Here is a 24,892-nt window from a genome sequence, read left to right as displayed (position 1 = left end):
TGCTTTCATCTCTTGCTGAATCTGTTAATTCAGCTAACAAATAATTTATTATCTGTGCTGGTAGATACTTGTTATTTATAAAAATGATTTCAGGTGGGTTTGATCAGCAAGAAGGTTTCTCAGCCAGGACTGAAACTGGGTAAATCCATTTGTATGGTGACTCCTCTTGGCTCAGGTGTTCCACCAGGGATGGAGAGCAAAGGGTGCTCTTGCTTTTGTTTTTTGTTTCATTTGGTGAGAATGTGCTAGAAGAAAGTTGAAAATTCATATGAAATAACCAGCCCCAGTATGAGTGCACTTAAGTGTAGTTGTTTTCCTGGCAATGTTGCTTGTCGGTTAGAGATCATCTGAGGCTGTGTGCTTGATGGCATAGCTAGATTGCTCCAGCAGTTAACTGTTACTTCAAGAGGAAGTTCTGTTTCGTAGCTTTGGTGTTCTGTGCCTTTCCTTCTGCTGACAGCAGGGTCAGCAAGATGCTCGAGCTGTATTTTCAGAGCATGTTTTAAGACAGGACAAACCTGCCTCGCTGAGGGCTGGGCAGAGTTCTGTGAAAGGCATGGACACAGCTTTTGGTATCCCTACTTTATATAATGTTTCAGAAGCTTCTCGTGCATCTTCTAATGTGCGTTTATTTGAGAAGGGGCAGGGAGAGTGTCAAGGGTCCCTGGATGCCTAGTTGTTAAAATGTGTATGTTTATAATTTCCTTGAAGATGCTGTATGGGAAAATCCTGTTATATTTGTTCACGAAGTTAAATTCCCCTAAAATACCAGTAGTTAAAGAAATAAACTCTCTCCAAATTCTTCTCCAATAAATCTTGTATATTGACAGTTCTGGTAGTGGCTTCTTTATGCTCTGTGCAGTGACTGAATTATAAAGACAAAACATTTGTTTCAGAAAATGTCAAAGTGTGAGTATTCTCTTCAGCGACTACCGCAGCTATGGCACATCGTTGGAAAATGGAAGTCCTATCTACAAATTGTAATTGTGACAGTAGCGTTAGAGGCAGCAGCAATAATTGTGTTAGATTTGCACAATCCAGAGATAAGACCAAAAAGTGGGGAGAGAAATTGAGGCACAAAACCCCGAAGATTAAATATAACTGCAATTGCAGATGGTTCAGTGGATAAACCTGAATGCTGAGAATTGACTCAAACATGTAATAATTTTAAGAAATTCAATTCAAGCTTGTATGCCTTGGTTTGGATTCTAGGGATAATTTTCTTTAGACTGAGAGTTGGCTGACTTCAGTAGGTATTTTTAGTGGTGGGAGTAAAAGTAAAGGAGCAGTACCTCTGATGAATCGTCAACAAAATCAGTCTTTTTAGATCACTTTGGTAGGGCAGAATTTGCAGCATTAATGAAAAATATGAACTGGTGTTTTCTTAACTATTTGACAGTATTTCCTCTTCATGCTGTTGGAATTTCTCATTTTGAGTATTAATACAAGTTTTTAATGAAGTAAATCACAGATACGGTCGGAATGATTTACAAGTTGGACTACTGCAGGGATAGTTGGCGTGCTGCCTCTGCCTTCCTGCTGTCCCCCAGTTACTTACAGTTTTAATAAGATGACTTAAGTTGCCATTTCATGTTAAATATTAAAGTCTCTTGATTGTGGTAGTATATTAAAGTCAAGCAGTTCATCACGGCAGCTGCACTGGAAGTTTAGGCCATGAGTTGGTGGAAAGTTGGGATTAGCCAACTGGAGTTGGAATTCACTGGAATTCTGACAAGTTTTTGAGAGCTTTGAAGGTCTGTCGGTGCAAAGGACCTTCACTCACTTCATCCCACCCATTTAAGTTTGTTCACCTACTTCACCTTAATGGCTAGCATGTTCAAAATCAAGAAACTGATGGGAAGTTCAAGAAGTTGAAAGAATTTATCTTTTCCCAACCTGTCAGTGGGGTCATGAGGTAAGAGTAGGAGAGGTCAAAGATCATGACTGTTGTGATGAATAGAAGATAATAGTTTTATGAAAGTCTACCTTTGCTGGGCAGAACGTATTTTGTGAGTGCTGCTTAGAAACTTGTAGGACCACTTCTCTCAAAATTCTTTTCTGTTGGATTCAGGGTTTCTAACTTCAGTGATACTTAGTCTGAAGTGACTATGTAGTAAATGGAAGGTAGTAAACAGTGCGTTTTATGACATGACAGCGGTATGTGAAGAGTCAGATCTTTGAAAACGCATGCTAGACTACATGAATTGTCCAAAAAAACACGTTGAGGTACTGTGTTGTTCAGTTTAGCAAAAACTCGTTAAATGCTTAGGATGATGAAAAGTGATTCCTTTAGGAATAAAAGTCAGAAGCAATAAGAATAAAATGACTGATTATTTTCAATGACTTTCAAGGTATGGAAATTTGTGTTTGGGAGAGCAAACGTTTCTGAAGTTGACAGATCTTCAGTTGTTTGTTTGCTTTTGGTGCTCATTAGAAGATTTGAATTTCTGAAACTGCTCTGTCTTAAATGCTACATTTTATGTTTGATAAACAATGCTAACTGCAAGTTATTTAGATGATGGGCTTCTTCCATTGGAGAGCAACAAGATGCGTTATTGCTCAGAAAATGTACTATTTGCTTTAGTTAAATACAAGATTTTGACAACCTTTTATTTCTTTTTCTCAGGCTGTTCGCTGCTATGAATCGCTAATTTTGAAAGCTGAAGGAAAGGTCGAGTCTGATTTCTTTTGTCAGTTAGGTCACTTCAACCTCTTATTGGAAGATTATCCAAAAGGTAAGGTGGTTTGTTTATTTACTTATCTATTTATTAGCATTTCCAATATTGGCTGATATAATAGAATACAAAACATTTGGGTAATTCACTGTTTTCATGGCTTGTACTATATTTCAGAGCCTGTAGCATAGTAAGACTGATGAAAAACACAGTTGTATTTTAACTTACTAGCCATTTCTAAATTGAGTTCTAATTGGGGAAAGAAAAAAAAAAAAAGCACAATACACTTCTCGTTCAGATATGAGTATGAAGTTTATTTAGTTTATATATTAGTGCCACACTGCTTGTTTCATTTTTCTGGTCTACTACGTGACCATACAGAGTTGAACCTGTACCTTGAAAGGGTTCTTAATTGAAATGGGAAACTCGGAAACTTCAGAAGGTAACAGTTTCAAGAGGCAGAGTTGTGTAGAATGAGTGCCTTAGACTGGGTTTGTGCTTTCGTGTTTGTTTGCAGTCTCAGTAGATCATACAAGGCTGAAAAATGCTAATTGAAGAGAAAAAGATGGCATTTAATGCGTGTTTCATGTTCTGTTTTAAATACTGAGTGGGAGTATGGAACTGTGATTTTATTTGGGGTAGGTGTTGGTTTCTTAGGTCTATTTCATCAGGCTTTCCAATTATTAAAAAGTGTTTGGTTTTTTTTAAGCCATTATTTCAGCCAGTGCTCATAGAAATTTATAAACGCTTGCTCTTCATTGCATGGAGGTCAGTAGGCTGCTTTTATGGTCGTGCTGATGATTGCAGAGTATAACCTGCTGTGTTGCTGACTGAGATATAAGGGCAAGATCTTCAGGTTGTGCTATTGTGTGTTCATTCCAGGCTGCGTATCAGCTCAGTGTCTGATTGCTGCCAACCTTCCAGTGATTGTGGAGTGTATAGAAGTGCATTGCATAATAAAGTGTGAATAAGTTTTATTTCATTCTGTTACTCTTAATTATTAAACATACTAACTGCAATTATGGTTAATTTTGTAAATGCTTGGGATCTGAGAAGTACAGGCAATTCAGACATGTTTAGATTGTACTGATATGTATAACATCCAATTTTAAAGTCCTGAGAAGTTCCAGGAGCATGAAATGCTGAAGCAGGGTGGTCTTCAGAACTGCAAGGTGTCTAGGATGGAATTAGCCTTGGATAAAGTTGTGGAGAAGATGATGAAGGATGTAATTACTTAAAAGCAGCATGACTAATGTTGTTCTGCTCATGAAGAAGTGAAATTACTTCTGACAGGTTCTTGGCATTACCAGGCAAAGTATTCCCAAGTAGGCCAACAGTCACATACAGGAAGAGCAGAACTCAGCCAACTGGTGAAGGGCTCTCCAGCACTACAGCACTCACTGTTGGGAAGCAGCTTAGATCCCTGAGATGCTCTTCCTTCAGTGCTGGCCCTTATATGAGCCCAGAGTGGCTCTACCCTGGATCCACCCCTTGTGGTCAGATGGGGAGCACCATGTGCACACAATGGCATGTGTTTTCCTGGGCCAGTCACAATCCCTTCACCAGGTGTCCAGTCATCAGTTCAAGCCCTGACCTAACAGGTCCTGACAAACGTATATATATTTTTCCCTTGGATGCCTATTCGTTTTATTAACTACCTTCAAATGTATGCACTTGTGCATATAGTGAAGGAGGGTATGTCATTATTAAAGGCATAGCATCCTTTGTGTAAAAACATTGGCAGTGTAGTTTGCACAAAGTAGATCAAAATTGTTAATTGATTGCAAAAGTAGAAAACGTGCTCAAGATGAAGCAGTTCTGGGTTGATAGAGGTCTGTTGAAAGCTTCATGTTGTTTTCTTCTGATTTGATCTCTCACAAATATTTTGACAAATGTGGATCATTCAGTTAGATACAGCTCTGTGTGTGTTACTGTTTTTAAATTGCCAGCTATTTTGTAGCAACAAAGACCATCAATGGCTTCTGGGTAGGAGTTAGGACTTGTGAGATTCATGGCAGATTATTGCAGGTTGTTACAGGAGGCAAAGACTGTCCTGTTAACATTGTATAGAGAATATCAGTTAGGGACAGACAAACTTTGAATGTGGAATAAGTTGATGGCAAATGTCTTGCTGAAGTCTGGGTAAATCTAGCATGTGTTTTTATTTCATTAGTAGAAAACCCATCAAACCTGTTCTTTGAAAGTGCATTATGTTTTGGGTCATTTGTGTCCACTGAAGTTCAAATTTAATATTCATTTTCAGTAAAAATAATAATACTAATCTTCAACAAAAGCTGTGAGTTTACATCAGATATTACTGGATGACATCCTTCTTCTCTTTATTATATCTGAAGTCAGACTGCAACTTGTAGTCATGCCAAAATGCAGTGTATTTGAATTGCTGTTGTTAACGAAGAGGTTTTATTTGCAGCCATTGCAATTGAGTTGTCCTGTTGATTTTACTCAGCTGTTAGGAGAAGGTGCTATAGGCAAGAAGGTGTCAACTGTTAGCAGATTTTGAAATACTGTGAGCTACTAGCTTGGGTTTTCAGACAGTGGCAAGTAGGGCAGATTGATTCAGCTTAGCATATATGTTGCAAGGTGGTTTGTGTGTCTGGCTTTTGTTTTTCTGATCATTGCTGGGGAGAACTGGCTTCAGGTGTATCTGAAACAAGAACATTAATTCCTCCAAGTGAAAACTTGTTCTTATTTATTTAATATTAAGGTGATGTCTTCACTACCCAATAGGAAATTATTCACCAGTGCTTTGATCGTTTCAGAGGCTTCCATTGTTCCCTGGCTGTGTCTTAAGTGACATCATCCATCTGCTTGTTGCTTCTCTCTGTGTTCTGCTGGCACAGTTCAATTTGCAGCTGTGTGGGGAACTGATCCAACTAAAAATAACCTAGCAGGAAAAAACGATGTGCTTGCCCCACAATGTGGAAACTCAGCCTCAGGTTTTGCCTAAGGAGGCTAATGAGTGATGATGTAGGCTGCTGGACACAGCAGTATTGTGCATCCAGCTAAGACTGTCATATTTTTTTTTTGCTGCTTCATTCCTTGAGAGAGCTGGAATTTTACCAAAAGTAGGATGTTTCTGGTCTTAGAGGAAACTGGTGCTGCATTAGTAGTTGGAGATGATTCCTTAAGGAATGGTTTCCATAAGGAGTAGAGTGTAAATGATCATTTTAAAGGTTTTAATTCCAGTTGAAGGCTCTTTGAGTTCATGGACTCTGAAATCATCAATGTTTTCCTTGAGATTCCTTATTTTATGGAAGGTTCATCTATAGTGGCAGTGTTCCTGCCTATCACATGGAGGACAGCTATCACTTGCACACATGGAGCATGCTTTTAGCATCAGCCATGAGATAATAGGGAAAAATGTGCAATTACTCACATCATTGTTAGAAAAACACAGTAAATAATGCACTGAAATAATTGGTAGTGCTGCACTCAAGAGTGATCACGTTTTTGATGTGCTATGCCAGTGTAGTTTGAATAATTGTTCATAGATACGGACTGCATTGTCAGAAGTACTAATAAGGAATATTCTAAGTAATTTTTATGACAATATTAATTAGTTCAAGAGCATTTTAATCGGCATGCAAAATACTTCCTACTAATTTATTGATAAACAGACTAAACCTGGAATTTAAACACTCCAACCATTCTTATGTATAGTTGTTGTAAGAATGATCCCCAGCTTCAACAACGTGCCTGCATTTGTTTGTTCTTAGAGTTAAAGCTTTATAGGGAATTTGTATCTTGTTAATGTGTTAGACTTCCAGAACTTTTAAGAAACCATTTCATTGTGCTGTACTCTGAGGTAATTGAATAGTAAGCATGATTGTATGAGCATAAGAGAGCAGTTCCTGGCATAGGTGGAATGGTGCGGGTTGCTTCTGGGTTGGCTTTTGTTGAGTCCCAGAAGAACTAGGAAGCAGATTAAGTAGGATAGAATCTGACTGAACTGAGAAGGAAGTGTCAGTGTTTCAGTGAGTGAGTGTGTGTTTACAGTTTTTTTTTCTGTTGCTGTTTGTAATTATTAATAATAGTCTGAAAACAGGTTGCCTCTATTTAAAGCTGTTTATTTCATCTTCAGGATGCTGTCGTTAAATTTCAGGCAGTTTAAACTGCCACATGGAATTCCTGTAGAAAGTAGTAGGAATGTTCTCTGAAGCTTTTGAAATACAGTGCTCTTTATAAATAGTTTCTTGTTTTGTGTGTGTTTTGTTAGTGGTAGAAGATGCATATTACAGGATATAACTGGGCCTTGTTTTTTGACTGAAAAATTTTCATTTTGGGCAGTGTTTGAAATAACAGTTGTTAAAAACCATTTTGTGGAATAAGTTCTTTGAAGGGTTCTGAGCTTCATGTGGTTCCACTGTGTTCTTTCATTGATACGGTATTTTAAGAGCTTTTGTAGAGTAAATATGCTTAACTAGAACTAGTTAATTATCTGAAAGATTTCTGTAATAACAGATTCCTTGTCATGATTAACTTGTGTCTTTAAAGTTTAGTAGTTCTTAGTTTCTTGTGCAGCAAACAGTTGGATATGTTCATAGTACAGTGGCATCCCACCAGTTTGGTGCAGCATTATATTTCCAGCTGCGAATGTTTATTTGTCAGTAACATTACTTTGAGGACTACTTGGTATTTTGTCTTTTGTAAATGTATTGCATTTGTGCGTCTGTATTCATTTTGTGTTAAAAGGAAGACATGCTGTAAACTTCTTTGATCGTGCATGTTTTGGTACTTTCAGCAAAAATCTCTGAAGGAAGCAGAACAGTGTATTCCCTGAGGCCTTGGAACAAAAGACCTGAGTTGCATTTCTCTGCTCAAACTTCCATATTTTCTTTCGTTTTCTTTCTTTTTTAAATTTAATAATTGACTCAACCTTAAAATTTCCTCAGCTTTTGATGTTTTCAATTCTGTAGCCTAGCAGTGTACTTCCTGAATTAAAATGCTGTCGTGGATAAAACTTTGTACAGTGTAATCAGCTGTTTCCATAATCTACAAATATCTCCCACGTGTTTAATGAGCATTATTTTTTTTCCTGGAAATGCTGTCAGGTTTGAAGTAATGCCTGTACCCTATGTTTATTTGTGCAGTTCTTCACCTAATTTTCTATCTTATTTTCACACCAAATAACCAAATTGTTTAAAAATTACTACTTCCACCAAAAAATATTTAAGAAAAGGGCTGCTGTTCATAGACAAATATAGATCCTTGGATTGTAGTTTTACCAGTGGATGGGGTTAGCACAAAGGTCAGACATCAAATTAAGGTAGTATGTTTATCGTAAGTTCAAAGCAGTGAGATAATAAGTGAAATGATACAGCAAGAATGAAACAGCACAAGGCAGTGCACCTAACCGTTGCTACGGGGGTAGTGATAGATTAAGAAAGATACGTCACCAATTGCCTTCATACTTTATCACAATCCAGATTTGTGTTTGGTAGAGAGCGAGCCCTGGTTGCAACGAGGATTTGGAGAGCCTTTCCTGGCAGTTGGGGTCCTATGCAGTGCGTTCACTCATAGGTGAGCTCTCCAACTTTGCTACAAAAGGGTCCAGTTTTTATATTGTTGAATAAACAAGTTTACGTGACAATTAGGTGGAAACATCTGTTTTCATTCTTCCTTTTGGATTCCACCTCAAGCCTGGCCAGGGCTCAAGGGGGAACCAAGGAATTTTGTAGACCTTGACACTCTGCTTCTAAACAAGGAAAGGTTAATGTGTTCTCATAAGTCTTTATCTGAGCTACATCTCTTGCTAATGAGATGTTTTGTCCAAGGTACATATTTGGCTAATGATCATACATATTTTGCTAATGATCGGATACTGATGATACATAATGCTGGGTTGTGAGATTCATCTAGAGGTCAACCTTTTTTCCAGGCTTACTGTTCAGGCCTTAGTTATATCATAGAGTGGCTTGGACTGGAAAGAACCTCAAGGATTATCAGATGCCACCTCCTGTGCCACAAGCAGGATTGACAGCCACTGGATCAAGTACTGGGATCAGATTGCCCTGGGCTGTATCCAGCCTGGCCTTGAACATTTCCAGAGATCAGGCATCTACAACCTCTCTGGGCAGCCTGTTCTGGCACATCATCACTATCTCAGCAAAAAAAACTTCCCCCTGACATCTAATCTAAATCTTCCCTCCTTTAGTATCGAACCAATCCCCCTTGTCCTATCACTGTCTATCCATATAAAAAGTTGATTTCCCTCTGGTTTGTAATCTGCCTTTAAATTTTGGAAGGCCATAATGAGGTCTCCCTGCAGACTTCTCTACAGACTGAACAAGCCTGATTCCTTCAACCTATCTTAATAGGAGAGCTACTCTCTGATAATTTTCATGGCCTTCCGGTGCACCCCCTCCAAAAGCTCCACGCCTTTCCTTCATTGGAGGCCCCAGACCTGAGTGGAATACTCCAAATGGGGCCTCCTAAGGACAGAGTAGAGGACAGTCACCCCCCTCACTCTGCTAGCCAGTCTTTTGATGCAGCCCAGGATGCCTTTGGCCTTCCGGGCTGTAAGCGCATGCTGACTAATAAGTTTTTCATCAACCAGGACCCTATGTTCTTCTCAGTAGGGCTACTCTCAGGGTGTTCTTCCAGCCTGTATACATATGTGGAATTACGCTGACCCAAGTGCAAAACCTTGTACTTGTTTTGTTGAACCTCATTTGGTTCACATGGGCCCTCCTTTTGAGTTTATCCCTTTGCATGGCATCCCTTCCTTCTACAGGATCAGCTGTACCACTCAGTTTTGTGTCATCAGCAAACTTACTGAAAGTGCACTCAATCCCATCACTTGTGTTAATAACTGATGAAATTATTAGAGTGTCGATCTCAAGATGAACACCTGGGGGACACCGCTTGTCACTGGCCTCCACCTGGACAGAGTCATTGACCACAGCCCTCTGGCTGTGACCTTCCAACCAATTCGTTATCCACCAAATAGTCTACTCTTGAAGTCTGCATCTCTCCAATTTAGAGATAAGGGTGTGGTGGGGAACCATGTCAAAGGCTTTGCTGAAGTCCAGGTAGATGACGTGAGTTGCCTTCCCTTTGTTCACCGATGTTGTCACTCCATCACAGAAGGCCACTGGATTGGTTGGGCATGTCCTTCTCTTGGTGAAGCCATGCTGGCTGTCCTGGATCAGTGGCTCATCCCTCATGTGCATTGACATGTCTTCCAGGAGGATCTGTTCCATGATCTTCCCAGGCACAGAGGTGAGGCTCACCTGCCTGTAGTTCCCTGCCTCTTCCTTTTCTTTCTTTCTTCATCACTTGGGAGTGATGTTTCCCTTTTTCAGTCACCAGGCTCTTCACCTGACAGCCATGACTTTTCAAATGTGATGAACAGCAGCTTCAGCAGCCACATCAGCCAGCTCCCTTAGTGCCCTCAGGTGCATGTCATCCAGCCCCATAGACATGTACATGTTCAATCTAAGAAGGCTTAGCTTTTTGAAGTTTAGCCAGCCAAATATCTGTGCTGGTCACAATAGCCTTGCATGGTGCCACTAGATGGTGTCAGTATCTAGTTTGATGTAACCTTACTTTAGCACTAAAATATTAAAAACTCTTCTGTTTGCATCATCTTCAAAGGCCTCTTAATTTTGAGGTATCATGAGGCATATCTGTTAGAGTAGACCATAGGAGAGGCATTCTTCTGTGACTGTATGATTTGTGATTGAATGTGCTAAAAACGGCTAGTAGAGGGATGTCTTCCAGGCAGTTTTTTGCTTCCCATTTTCACCTTACTTGTTTGTTCAGGTTACGCATTTGGAGCCTGGGTATGTAGAGAGATTGGCTATCACAATGCTGAGATAATTATGTAATTTGTGAAGTTGTACAATTTTCTCATGCAATTAAGTAGATTAAAAAATCCTGAAACCACATGCAGTGTAATTATGTAAAATCTATTTTGTATTCATTCTCAGTGTGAAATCTAGGAATCTTAAATAAGCATGAGTAAGAAAATAGTATCATCCTTGTCACGATTGTGAGATGTCCCTTGACCTTCATCCGTTGTACAAGAGAAAGCAAAGTCAGTGGGGAAAAAAATTGCATCTTTCTATTGGTATGTGTAGATATTGCAGGGTGGATGGTTCTAGGTGGCTGTAAAAATCTTTTAACGAGATGCAGGCAATATAATGTAACTGTGTGAACTCACGGAAGGCAAGCTTTGCACTGGGTGGCGGAGGTTTGAAAAAGAAATTCTGAAGCCAGCTTTGATTCTGGCACGGGAGATAAGGTTACTTACTGTCCAATATCTTTAATTCTTTGGGTATAAAGGCAGTGTTCTTTTCAGAGCTATTTTAGGCAAACACAGTTTTATTCTTGTAAAGCAATATAGATTATTTTGATCTGAAAAGCTGTTTATACCTTTAGGGCAAACAAAACCCATTATTCAGGGTAGGATCACAGAATCACAGAATGGGCTGGGTTGGTAGGGACCTCCAGGATCATGAATCTCCAACCCCCTGCCACATGCAGGGCCACCAACCTCCCCATTCAATACCAGACCAGGCTGCCCAGGGCTCCATCCAACCTGGCCTTGAACACCTCCAGGGACGGGGCATCCACAACCTCTCTGGGCAGCCTGTGCCAGCACCTCACCACTCTCACTGTAAAGAACTTCCCCCTGACATCCAAATGCTGTCTGCCACTCAGTGGGCTATAAGGTTTACCAGAATCTGAGCATAAGGATAATTTTTTAGGCAAGTATCATAAAATTGCTGGTTTTGGAGAGTGATGTTATCCGGAAGAGTGCGAGTTAGAATTGATTTGGTAAGTAATGAAATGCTGGGTGGAAGGACCAAAATAGGTATCGAAGAACCCCTTTTATAGTAACTATTGAGTTGCTTGTCCTGTATTGTTTGAGATGTTGAATACAGTTGATTTCAGCTTTTTGCTTGTAAGAGAATTTTCTGTGGGTGACAAGGTCATGTTATGAATGTGGTTGAGAATGAAGAAAAGGGTTTGGCACCCTGGGAAAAAGAAAAGTTTCTATATGTTTGGCCTCTAGCAGTTCCACAGGTATAATTTCAGTAGTGAACTTTCAGATTTGAAAAGCCCATTGATAAGCTCATAATCAGAAGTTTGTCTGCAGAATTCTTCTTTGCTTAAGAGTGATTTCAGGGTACTCATTATGATATTCTGTAGTCCTAGGTTACTTTAAATGGATTTTTAAGGCTAATTTCAAGTGGCATGTAGATGCTTAGATGCATAATTTAACTTTCTCTGTTTCCGTAAATATTGATTCCTTTCAACGTTTTTCTCTGTATTTGTAGTTTCGTATTACTCCTGAAAATGATACTACTTGCAAAACCGATTTTATGTACAGATTTCTGGTATTTTAATTTCTAATTTGTCTTTCATGTTATCCGCATGTTTGAAATGAGAGTTCCCTCTCTTTTTAGAAGCGTGTAGATGATCTGGCTTACTCTCTCTGGAAGCCTTTAGAATATGGGCTAATCTAAAAAAGGATATCTTAACTGAGAATTTCAAAAACTTCATGAAAATGTAATTCTAAAAATGGGAGTTTACAGCAGAGTGGAAAGGAAGAGTGGTTCACAGAATTTTTTTCTGACAAAAATCAGCTTGCCTTGAATGATAAGTCTTGAATGAAAAACAATTGAGCAAATGACAATTCAGTGTTATTTTCTAAATGCTACTAATATGACTCGTGACATAAGTTAGTATCTACTTGCTTTCTAAAAATCCAAGGTACTCCGTACTACAGTTAGAATCGTAGACTGAGTCTCAGAAGGGGATTTACTCCAAATTCTTATTTGGATTCACTCTTGTCTTTTTATTCCTTCTTCATTTAGACTAAGTTTTATAGCTCGGTGGATTTGCACTCATCACGTACTGTTCAAAGCTTAATTTAAGGGGAAGTTGTTTATAGTTCCATAATATGGTTTTTAGATGTTGAAAATTTGGTTTCTATTTGTTCTATTGAGTCTAGACTCAGTGTAATGTCTGCACATCACTGATTGAGCACTGGGAGTGGAAAGTGTGATGGGCTTCAAGGTCATGTTTTACTGCTTTAGAACCAGCAGGTAGTTTCAGCTTTATTTCATAATTTGGTTTTAAGCCTCCATTTATATGGAAGATTCTTGTTAGGAGTGTGCTTGATTAGGGATGGTTCACATGGGTTCTGGGGGAAGAAACAACAAAGTTGAATCCTTTTCAGTTTTTCTGTCTGTTCATCTGTTCTTAGCAGCAAAGCTTGTGTGTCCCTGCAGTAGTTGTTTAATGTAGCTGTAAACAGAGCTGAAATAAACTTTGACAGGCAACTAAGTTGAGCACTTGTTCAATTCTGAAATTGTGCTTGGATAACAGTTCCCAGTTGTCTAACTTACTTGAGGAGAAAAGGGGCATTTAGCTCCTCTTAGCAATGTAGGGGATCCCTCTGGGGTTTATTGCTGTTAGTATTTTCAGCACAATACTGAGAATTCTTTTATTTCATTTTCAAGAAGCTAAGTGCGGTAGCTGGTAGCAGCTCAACGCTGTCACCCCAGAAGGAAAGGATGGTAGCTTCCTAGGTATGACCAGCAATTAATAATGGATCAGAAACAGTTATGAACTGAGAAAGAGGAGGAACTATCACACAATACCCTGAGCTGGAACTGACCCATGAGGATGATCAAGCTCAGTTCCTGGCTCCGCACCGAACCACCCAAAATCAAACCCTATGTCTGAGAACACTGTCCAGGTACTCCTTGAACTCTGACACTGGTGGCCGTGCCCACAGCCCTGTGCAGCCCGTTCCATGCCCACCGCCCACCGGTGCAAACCCTTTCCCTACCGCCCAGCTGCCCTCCCCTGATCCAGCTTTAAGGATGAATCCCTAGAACAGCTTACTGAAGCCAGAAATAGGATCGGGTACTACAGGCACTTCAGAGGAGGACTGTCTTGTTTTCTTTTATTCTTTATAAGAATAATGTGATTTTTAGAATGAATGTCTTGCCTCCTAAATATGTGTATACAAAATATGCTTCAGCAGGCCATGCTTTCCACGTACCTGCTTTTAATTATAGCACGAGGCAGGAACATTAAAACAGTCATTTCAACTGTTACGGTGGGAATCACAGAATCACAGAATTGTAGGGGTTGGAAGGGACCTCCAGAGATCATCGAGTCCAACCCCCAAGTTGCTGAATTGAAGTTGCTGAATTTTACTGAAGTGTGGAATAGGTAGTAAAGAAAATAATTTGCAAACATCAGGACTAAGGATAACTGGTACGGTATCATGGTGCAAGGATTTTATTTATTTATTTTAAATCCAGGATCTTTTCTCCACGTTAATTGGAGGAGCTGGTACTTCTTTGGGCAAGTTGCCTTACAGCAGTGGCTTCCGTGGATTCTTGTGCCTCCTGTGCCGCCTACTCTGTGACGTGTGCTTTGTCTGGTCTTGATGCAGCTAATTATGTCTTTCTGTCATGATGTTATTAGTGAATCTGGAAAGAGTGTTTGGGGCAGGAGCTTATTTTCTGTTATGTGAGCATATAGTGCACAACTCAGTTACAGAATAGGACTGAAATGCTTACTCTCGACATTCATAAGCTTACAGTTAGACTGCAGTTATGTACTGAAGTTTGTACTGATTGGTGGAAGGGAATTGTATTTTTATGTTTTGAAAAGCTTAGTCTGGGGGGGTAGGTCATTAGAAATTTCTGTTCAGCTGAGCTGTGTATAAATATCTGTAATGTGTTGATAATCTGAGGATGATGAGTATCCTTCTGTCTTCTTTTCTGTACTGGGCATCTAAATGAATCTGCAGTTGACATTGCAGGTGGTTCCGGCAGTGAGAGGCACAGCATAAGCACAGTTCACCACATAGGTGCATGAGAAGCGTAGTTTTGAGGAACAATATTGATCAGCACTCAGGAAGACTGGCAAAACATCTGAAAGGTCTGAGTGTTTTGGTAGTGAGCTTGATGGGGAAAAAAAATCTGCTAAACCAAAGGGAAAAGATACTTGCTTTACACTTCAGTGTTTTGTTGAGGAAAATAAATCAGTGAATTTATCCCTGCTCCACATAGAGAGGTGTATCAGCTACCACTGATGATTAGCATGCTAATTTAGCGTGTTTATTTCTACTGACAAGCAGAATTTTGTAAATGCAATCCAAAAGTATTTAAGGCTATAGTAATGAAGAAAGAGTGGAGACCACTAGGCTGCAGGATGTAATCAAAAGAGATGGAAGATGACTGGGTGTATCCTCAGCTGAGTATTTAAGAAGAGGAAGCTCTGCATGCCCTGTCATTTAATCCATTTTGTTCTTATTTTGCTTAAGCCTGTATACTTTTGTTAAGTTATGGAAATGAGTGAGTAGGACAGGCATTGAAGGATGATATAATGTTGGTACGTAATTTGTCTGTGGTACTTGCAGGAAATAAATCTATGCATAAAGAACATATTATTCTTGCTGTCTTAATCTGCTCAGTGCTGGTAGTTTTTCAAAGCAGAGGTTGTCTTCTTTTGTTATTTGGAAAATGCACGCTGTGTAGAAACTGTTCTCAAATCTTGAGATTTGTTGAAAAATTGAAGTCTTGGTGTTACTGCAGTGAATCATTATTTAAAACGGTACAGTTCTGATGGCGCCTGTTGTAACGTTCTTAGAACATAAGGCCTGTTTGCATTGTACTCTGATGTTGCTGTATGCCTGTTAGCCAAAGGGCAAGTTGCATCAACAAGTATTTTTAGTCAGAAAAAGAGATGAAGGAATGGTGAATTGAGACGTTCATTGCTAAGTAGTGCTCGTATTCTACAAAACAATGCAATGCTTGTGCTGTTACTCAGCATAGTCTCAGTCTTCTTAGGTGAGTAACATATAAGCCTTTTTTAACTTGCTTTTGTTTCTCCAGTTAGTGAATGAAAGGACCTGTGAAAATGCTTTCTCTTTGTATGTCCCTTCACGCCAGTTCTTTAAAAATTACAGTACATCAGGGAGAATGGCAAATGAGCTACAAGATTAAATTTGTAAATCTTATGGCAGCATTGTCCAGGAAGAAAGTTCCAAAATTTAAAATGATTCCTATGGTTGTAGTTTTTCCTTAAAATGCTGCTTGATTTACATTTGTATGATTAATAATAAATATAATTTTTAGTTGACATCTCATAAAATTAATATCGTAAGGAATGCGTTACCCACAACAGGGCACTTATTGTGGCAGTGTTACTTTTATTAAGCCATTTGTCATTTTAGTGTTGTGTTCTGACTCTTAAGATTTTGTGTCTTACTCAAAAAACAAACAAACAGCAAAGCAAATTCAATACTGTTTTTTTCTTTCTTACAGCATTATCTGCATACCAGAGGTACTACAGTTTACAATCTGACTACTGGAAGGTCTGTATATGCAGCTTCTAAAATTTATTTATTTTGCTTAAATATATTGCTGTAATGATTGAATTTCTAAAATAGATACATTTCAGTACGTTTGGAGTATCTACCTGCTGTTTCTTTGTGGTGTATTAATTGAGCCTAAATGGACGTATTCACCTGTTTGTGCAATTTATCATAAGTCTAAGTGGAAATATCTTTACACTGTTTATTGAAAGGAGAGATGGGGTAATTAGCCACCGTGTAGATTTTTTTTGTTGCCTGTTACTTCAGGTTTTTTAATGTAAACATCTATTTGAATGCATGTGAGTACTGAGAAAACCGTGACCACTTGAAGGCTGCTGCATAGGTGTTGGATTTGTACTTGGAAAAATGTTCTCAGGTTGCTTTTTATTTTCATAAATATCCCTCTCAGTATCTCAAGAGAGTGTCCTTGCATGAAATGGGAAAAAGTTATGTTTGTAGAGACGTGATATCTGAAAGTTAACATGAAGATATCAGGACCTTAATTGAATAACATTTTAAAATTCTTCAGTGATACTGTGGAAGAAAATAGGTAGCATTGTTGTGTTGTCCTGTGAAATAATGTGAAGCTCATAATTCAGTCACAAGTGCACATAGCACACTGCTTTGTGGTCTTTACAAATGTTTTCCTTAAGTGTTCTTAAGTACTCGTTTCAAATGGGGAGGGAGGGTTCACTCTGGAGAAGATATACCAGCCTTCAGTAAACAACGTTTTGTTTGTTCTTTATGGTTTTATAAGTCCTGTCCTATAAGTACGTTATGAAAAGTCTTGTGCTGTCCTCTCCCATTTGGGAGGATGGGAAGTGGAAGGCAGTGGAAATAAAGCATAGAAGAATGAGTCGCACAGAATCACAGAATGGCCAGTGTTGGAGGGGACCTGAAGGATCATGAATCTCCAACTCCCCTGCTGTGCCATGCCACCAACCTTCCCATTTAATACTAGACCAGGCTGCCCAGGGCCTAGTATTGAGCTGAATATATAGGGCCTGGCAATGAGCTGAAATAAATGCATTTTCCATGCACATGGAATAGGTGTACAATGGGACAGTCCTAGGGAAATTGTGCAGTTGGTTTTGTCATACCCTTAGTCCAGTGCAAGTTGAACAAAGTCTGTTTTTGGACCACAGCATTTTGGAGTTGAGGAAGTTGTTTTTCAGAGATAAATGTTGCATTTAAAAAATGCAACAAAATTAGCATTCATCTCTTCCTCTTGTATGCGCTTGGAGAGTAAAAGATTGTTGTAAATGAGTGTGTTGGAATCAATTAAATGTCTGTTGTAATTATTTCTATTATTTGTACTCCTCTCACGTTAAACATTTCACAATAATTGATTTCTAATGTTTTTTTTTTTGTTTTTTTTTTTTTTATACTCTACCGAAGGAAATGATGATTAGGAAATTTTCTCAACATTTTCAGAGTGCACAGGGTGGGGTGTAAGTGATGATATATTTTCAGAGACATAGAGTGGTTCAGTGTGGCTCATAATGTCTGCAAGTAAAAGAACTGCAGTTTTGCAGTTCTATTTCACAGGCATGGATGGCTGTAAAACGTGTAATCTCTGCTTGACTTGTTGAAACCAATTTCTGTTTATTCACTGTGGTAATATTCTAAGGTACCAGTTTCTCGTTGGACCATGCTGAGTTACTTGATGTCATTAAGCTTCCTTATATAAGAGATATTTAGTGTTGTTTTGGTCACTGGATTATTTTTTTTGGTGAGGGGTTTCATAATTAGTTTTGAAATTTTCTTGACTTTTATCTGCATGGAAAAGAGCTTGAAAAAGTCCAAAGGCATTTTTCAACTGAAGCCTCCTACTGATGAAACTGATTAAAAATTGGACTAACCGGATTGCTTTCTTAATGGATGGTGAAGCTAGTGTGGGTTGGGGCACAGTGTTTCCCCTCCCTGCATCCCTATGCTTCCCTGCATTGAGCACATTTCTTGTTTCTTGTTGTCCTTCAGATCTTGTATCTACATGAACACTGAGTTTGCAATTTATTTTTGGTCACCCAATAATACGCCGTTCTTATAAACTTGATAATTAACAGCAATTTGCAAATGCATAAGAATAAACAATAAAAACCTCCAGTTGCATTTCCTTGGTTTACAACATTTATTTTTTTATAAGATTCTGTATTAAAAAAAAAAATGATTTGAATTCTTTTGGGGATCAATTAAGCTGTTGGAAATTCTAATGGTGAAGGAGGAGAGAAGGATGTGAAGAAAGGGTGGTATTTGTGAGCAGTGATGAGAGCTGTGTGAACGTACTGAGAAACTCATGGAGATTGCTGAATCACATGAGGGTTGTTACATAATTCAGGTTTGAAAACAGGCAGGAGCAGACTTATAAACTTGTGCAGCATATCGGAAATGATTTAGTGTTGCTCTGCAAATTGATGTGGTTCAAATTAGTGTCCTTTTTTGCTTAATAAATAGAACACTTCTAGATGGATTGTGAGAGGCTTTGTGCTTGTTTTGTGTGTACTTTGGCCTCCTCGCTTAGTGTTTTTAGTCTGTGCTGCTTTGGGTTTTCACTGTTGCATCATGTTGGTTACGATTGTTCTGTCAATGGATTATCATCAAAGTGCATTCATTCTGTGATTTATCTTTTATTTTTAAATAGAGTTTTTAATGGTCACAATTTTTTTTTTTAACCAGATCTTATTTCAGTCTTTTAAAAATTTGATGCCTGGGTTGTTTTGTTGCTAATATGGGAGGTGATTTTCTTGATTCTGTGAAACAAAGAAGAAGAAAATAACTTGTATTTAGAATTTATTTTCATGTTATAGGTGCAGAAGTGAAAGGTGAAAGAATGGGAGGAGGCTGTATTTTGCTGTTTACCAGAAGAATGTTCATTCTTGCTGGTGAAATACTACCTGCTTCCTAAGAAATATTATTTGTATGGGTAGTTGTGATAGAGCTGCACTGCATTATGTCACATACTCCTAAACGGGCTACATTTATCAGTAATCTCTTTGGGCACCCACATTTCAGTGCCGAATGTCCTGCAGAATTTGAGTTACTGCAGTTTTTGTTCGTCACAGGCACAGTGCTGTCTTAACTCCATTAAAAAATATTTGACTTGAAACCTGCAAAGTAAATATCTCAACTCGGATAAAAGCTGAGAAAACTTAATAGAGCTCTTCAGCTCAAGTACTTTTTTCCAGTGTTTCTTCTTATGTTTGTGCTAAAATAAATCTGCCTTCTGTGCAGTGTACTTCATTCGTATTTCTTTTTAAAACTCCTGTGTCAGAAATTTTGGGGGAGGTGAGGAGGACTGCGGAGGATGAGCAGATAGGAAGGGCAGCTCAGGAGAGGGAGACAACAGCTAGAAATCCAATTTGTAGATTCTGATGCTGCTGAGAAAATAGATGTCAAGTGTTAAGTGTCTGCCATGGTTATCAGTTTTGACATATTCTAAGGAGGGAAGGACTAGAACAGCAAGGAGTAAGATGCTTTTTATTTTATCTGAACATGGTGGGAGATATCTGGCACCTGGAAAAAGCTATTTTAATCGTCTTGTGTGGCTGTATTATAATACAGTTGATCACAATGATCTCGTCCATGTAGCATCTGGGTTCTATTAGGGCTGTCTTAACCAATTTCAGTACATGAAAGGGTGAATGTGTAACTGTAAAATACGTGTATCTCTTGAATTGACATGGTTCCTTGAGGCAGAGGAAAGCTTCCCCTCCCTGTTTCTCTTCTCCCCCATGTGGGGCTGGGAAAGGTTTCAGTGCTTGCTGAAGTGATTCTGGCGAGGTGTTTGCTGAAGAGTCTGGTTGTTCACTACTTTCATGAGATCCTCTCTGCTTTGATATAGCACTGTCACTATAGCCCCCATTTTGGTTTGATAATCCTGTTTGAAGTACATTTATGTGATTTTTTGCAGGTAGGTATTTGTTCACATATTGTTAGTTATAGTTGTGTACCTGTCGATGTTACAACACAGATTTTGAATGAATAAAACTTTATGGTGCAGGTACATACTAGGTTGAGCTGCATAGGTAGCTGCAGGCAGGCATAGATAGCAGGCAGGTAACCTTCCTGACAATAGGTCTTACCTGCAGGAAGTTTCTATGTGCTAGTTCTCTGCAGTGCTCCCATCAGCCATCTGCTGTATACGTCTTCATAGGTGGGAATAGGTATGTATACCTTTCTAGACAGTATTTTAGTCATATCCAAAGTATTGAGGATGAATTGTGAAAATATGAAGACAGCACTGCTGTTGTACACGCAATGTATGTGATTGTGAGTGTGTGAATAGAAAGTGGCCATCAGGTACTCTCTGCCTGTGCTTTACTGGGCGTTAGAACTCCTGTCTAAAGTCATTTTTTTACCTCAGGCCTTCTCCGTGTCTGATTTTTGGCATCATGTTTGCAAATAACAGAATTTCCTTGCACGTTTCTCAGCTTGAGGAGAGTCTAAAACCATGCAGATGTTCAAAAACAAAAATAACAAAACAAAACAAGATAACAAAACCAACTTAAATTCTGTTGAGAAGCCCCAGGAAAGTGAGACTGAGTAACTGTGTGTGTGTGCTTGTCATGGACGAAGAATCATAGAATCTCAGAGTAATTAATGTTGGAAAAGACCTTTAAGATCTTCATGTCCAACCACAATGTAATCATAATACCCCAACTCTGACATCAGTCTTCACTGAGTTGTTGACTCATAAAAGAAAGCAGTTTTATGATGTTCTTTGATATGTAGCCCTGCAGTGTAATGTAGTACCAGTTAATTGTTTGCAGTGCTGTTTTATAATTAAACCTTTGTAAAATTGTTACAAATGGTATTTTGTAGCTTCATGGTTGAAACAGTTAGTAGTAAGACTTCTTTTCCATAAAGAGCGAAAAGTAAGACTAAATATGTTTATTTTTGAATTTGACCTGGCGCTCATTTTAAATATACTTGTACAACGTTTGTTTTCCCTTCTGATTGGCAAAATGTGATGGCTTTTTTTCCTGTTTTCTCAATGCTATAAAATAGGAAAACAATGGAAAATGATGCTTTAATTTTGGATGCTTTGCTGTCCCTTTTTTTGCAGACTCTAAGTCCATTTTCCCCCCTTTTCCCCCTTTTTCAGAAGTTGGACAAAAAGTAATTACTAGACACACTGATAACAACAAATAAGAGAACATTTTGCACCTCAGAGGGTCTGTTATAAAACAGAGCAATTTTCCATTTCATTGACTCACAACTGTTTTATTTTCTGCTGTAACCTCAAAATATCTAGTAGAGGTTTTAGACATAATTCATCAAAACTTCAATTATTTTTTTTAATAGGCTATAAATGCTTAGTTTAATTGAAACAGTACCATGGTACAGGACCTGTAAGAATTACTGAAGCAGACATTCCTGAAACAAAAGTTGGGAAAGGTAGTAGGATTATGATATCTGGACACTGAATGTTCATTCAAGCCCTTAGTTTTTTTTAAAGTGAATTTTAATACATACATATATATTTTTTAATGGAATTTTTAATGGAATGAGTATTCTGTGTGAGCAGATGCACTTGAAAAGTTTCCCCACAGGAGTCTTCTGAGGTCAGAACTTCAAAATGATGTGCAAGGCTTTTAATCTAAATGATCACTAGCTTAGAAAAGATACCTTTATCTAGATAATTCTTAAAGAATGATACATCTTAAGATTGCAGCTTTGGTTTTGTTGCTGCTTTTATTTGCTTGTTTGATTTTAATTTCTCTGGTAGGGTATGTCTGTCTGAAATTCTGCTCCTCTGCCAGCAGGAACGCTGAATTCTTAGATAGTCCCATGGCACTGTTGTTAATGCGGACAAATAATGCAGCATGTCCAATTTTGTGTACAGTAAAATTGTACATGATTCTAATAATTAACTCTTGTGTTAAAAGATTTATCTAACAAAAATGACAGGCACTCGTGTTCCCTCTGCTTGAAAGGAATGGAGTAGGTGTAAAGTCTGAAAAAGAATGAGACAGTCAATTTAACTAATAAATTTTGACATGTTGCTTTTGACCTCCGGGTAAATCTGATAAATTGCCCCTATACCTGTATTGAGGAATCCATCCGTGAGCATGTTTTAACCACTTACCTGTATCACAACAAGTGTTAGACTTTGCATGGAGTGTACGTGTTGCTATGCTTTTGAAATATTTTGTTATTTGCGCTAAATAAGAATTTTTGCAGTACCATTCATCAGTTTTAATTGCTGTTTTGATGAGAAAATTAAAGAAAAATCCAGGAAATCTGTAATTTACCATTAACATTCTGAGTACAAGGGGAATGGATGTGCTCTGCTGAGAAACTTTGCTTGAGTTAGGAGGGGGAGAAGGCGAGACAGCATCTCAGAGGGGTTCCCTCCTCCATCTGGGCATTATATCAGTTTCCAAATAATGCAGCATTTTTTAACGGTGATGCTTCACCCTGGAATTTCCCAGGGATGCTGTTGTCCCCCTGTGTGTATGATCTCTATAGATGTTCAAATTTTCTGGATGGAAATGACATAAGTATCATCAGGGTTGATGGAAAAGCGCCTTCAGTAAAGCCTTTCATGCGTGTTGAGTTTTCCTACTGCAGAACTTTCCTTTGTGCATTAAAAACCTGTCATCCTTCATCTACTGATAGAATAATAGCATGCTTCCTTTCTCCAGCCTATGATGAGAATGTAGAATGCTAAAATATAAGACATACTGAAGTGTGTCAGTGAAGAAACTCATCAGTTTAGATTGCTGGGAGAGAGGCACGTTTAGTTGAGTAGAACAGCTCTGATTTGAATGGAGGACACATCTTCAGTAGGCGAGAAAGTTATTTGACTGCTAACTATGTTGACAATGACTGTGATGCTTGCCATTTCAGAAGTATTGCGTTCTTTGCAGAACCATAAAAATAGTACAATTTTTCATACATCCATGTGATTGCTCTTAAGTTGCATAAAAAAGGTAAAGACAACTACATTTTTTCTAGTTTGTAGATTCCTGCTGGAACATTCGTTGATGGCATTTCTTTTCTTTGGAAATAACTATTTTTAAATTCTTTCTTTAAGAGAAAAAATATATGTATTTCCTTAAATTTAGAAATAAATTTGTTGTTTTTTGCTTTTTTTTCAATTTTGGCATTTTTAAATTTGCTCTCTTCTGAACTGAAATTTCAGTTCTAATTTTTGTAATCCTTTTTCCAGCATGTATCTAATGAAAGTGTTCAACTGTTGCATTTGGTACAGCATTACCTTGGTAATATTTCAACTCCTTGTCTTCTTCCTTTTCAGAGAGATACAGACCTCAAATTCTCTGTTGTGTGGGGGCAGGGGAGGAGTGATTAAAGTGCAAGTGGACGTAGTGCATATAGATGGAAAAAGTTATGGGTGGGAGGGTTTGGAGATGCAGAACTTGGGTTCTCTTAAAGAATCTATGAGTATCTGATGTGATGCTAATAAGTCCCTCACTTGAAGAAAAGGCAAATCGCAGTAAGTGTTCTTTACAGTTGTTTGATTGTACCATGCTGTCTGTGAAGCAAACTCAGAAGGATAGATGCTTAGTGAAGAAGTGGGAATCAGTTCTTGCATTGGCTCAGCAAGAATTAGTCTCTTGTTCTGCTCACCTTCTTGGAATGTACTGTTGATCAGTGTTGAAACCAGAGTCTTCGTGTTCTTTGTGCTGTTCCTTGAAGGGAAGTCTGGATGTTGTAAGCACTGTGAAGTTTGAAAAATGCGAATAGAAAGCAAACAAAACTTTGGAGTTCAGATTGCTTCAAGCAGAAGTATTTCTGAATGTATGTTGAGAACAAGCTACTGAGAGAATTTGATCATCTGTTCTTAGGTAACTTGAAAAGTTGCACTAAGTGGATAGCGACTTGCTGGCATTCAGAAGAATTTGGAAAAATGCTAACCTATTGCCTGTATCCACTTTTCTGGGCTACTGTGTAATGTCAGTTGATTTTGTAGAAGTGATTTGTCCTGCTGTGTCATTTTTTTTAACTCATTCACTGCAGGAATGGGATTGATGAATCAGTGTGACCTGGGTTGGAAGGGACCTCAAGGCTCATCAAGTTCCAACCCCCCTGCCACATGCAGGGCCACCAACCTCCATATCTAGTACTAGACCAGGCTGCCCAGAGCCCCATCCAACCTGGCCTTGAACACCCCCAGGGATGAGAGATCTGACATCCCAGATATGGTAGGAACAGTAGGCAGTTCAGAGCTTCCACCTTGTTTTTTCTTCCTGGCCTGGTATTTATTCTGCTAGGCTGGAAGGTTTCTTGATTAAATTTTATCTGATAATACCAGACAAAAGAAATGTTCCTGGTTTCCTTCCTCATTCAGTCTTCTTTGCTTAGCTTAACTGCTAGTGTTTTTTCTTTCTGTGTAGGCCTGTCATTTAAGGAGTTATTCTAGCTGCTTCTTTCTGAATTCTCAGGCTCATCAGAAAGATAACAATATCATCATTATTAGATATCATAGCTACATAGATGCTGTGTAATGTGTGTTTTTTGTGAGTTATGTGATTCTTGCTTTGATTGGAGGATTTTAATATGTGTATACTTTTTTTTCTCCCCTCCCTGACAGTGAAATTGGGATCCATTTCTTTTATTTATAGTTAGGGCTCTGGTTCTTGGGATCAAAGATCTGTTCCCAACTTTGTGAACTCTTAGTGAAACTAAGAAAGCTGGAAGAATTATCCCAGTCCTGGTAAGCATGGTAGAAGGGGGATAAATCAAGCAGCATCTGATAAATGTTTAAAAGAAAATGTGTGTGTTGGGAGAGGGTGTTCGGTCATCTATGCGATTGACTTGATTGTTATTTTTGGAATGAGGAACATAAACATTGTCATTCACTATTACTATTTTCATTATAACT

At 38.5% G+C, this 24,892-nt stretch overlaps 1 protein-coding gene across 13 annotated transcripts in view; it reads left to right on the top strand.

Annotated features, from left to right (window-relative positions):
• KDM6A (lysine demethylase 6A) overlaps positions 1–24,892 on the top strand; it is a 147,010-nt gene that overhangs the window by 29,702 nt on the left and 92,416 nt on the right. For all 13 annotated transcript variants that reach the window (XR_006167369.1, XM_042810496.1, XM_042810491.1 and 10 more), the window contains exons 3-4: positions 2,627–2,735; positions 15,995–16,044. Coding sequence is in view for 12 of the 13 variants with exons in the window: in XM_042810496.1 (XP_042666430.1) it covers positions 2,627–2,735; positions 15,995–16,044 (159 nt within the window). In the remaining variant the exon portion in view is untranslated. The remainder of the gene's footprint in view (positions 1–2,626; positions 2,736–15,994; positions 16,045–24,892) is intronic.

Source organism: Centrocercus urophasianus, unplaced genomic scaffold (assembly GCF_019232065.1).
Source record: "Centrocercus urophasianus isolate 14NV4802_14NV808 unplaced genomic scaffold, USGS_Curo_1.0 seq_12, whole genome shotgun sequence".
Classification (NCBI taxonomy): domain Eukaryota; kingdom Metazoa; phylum Chordata; class Aves; order Galliformes; family Phasianidae; genus Centrocercus; species Centrocercus urophasianus.
This window is presented reverse-complemented; position numbering and strand designations above follow the sequence as displayed.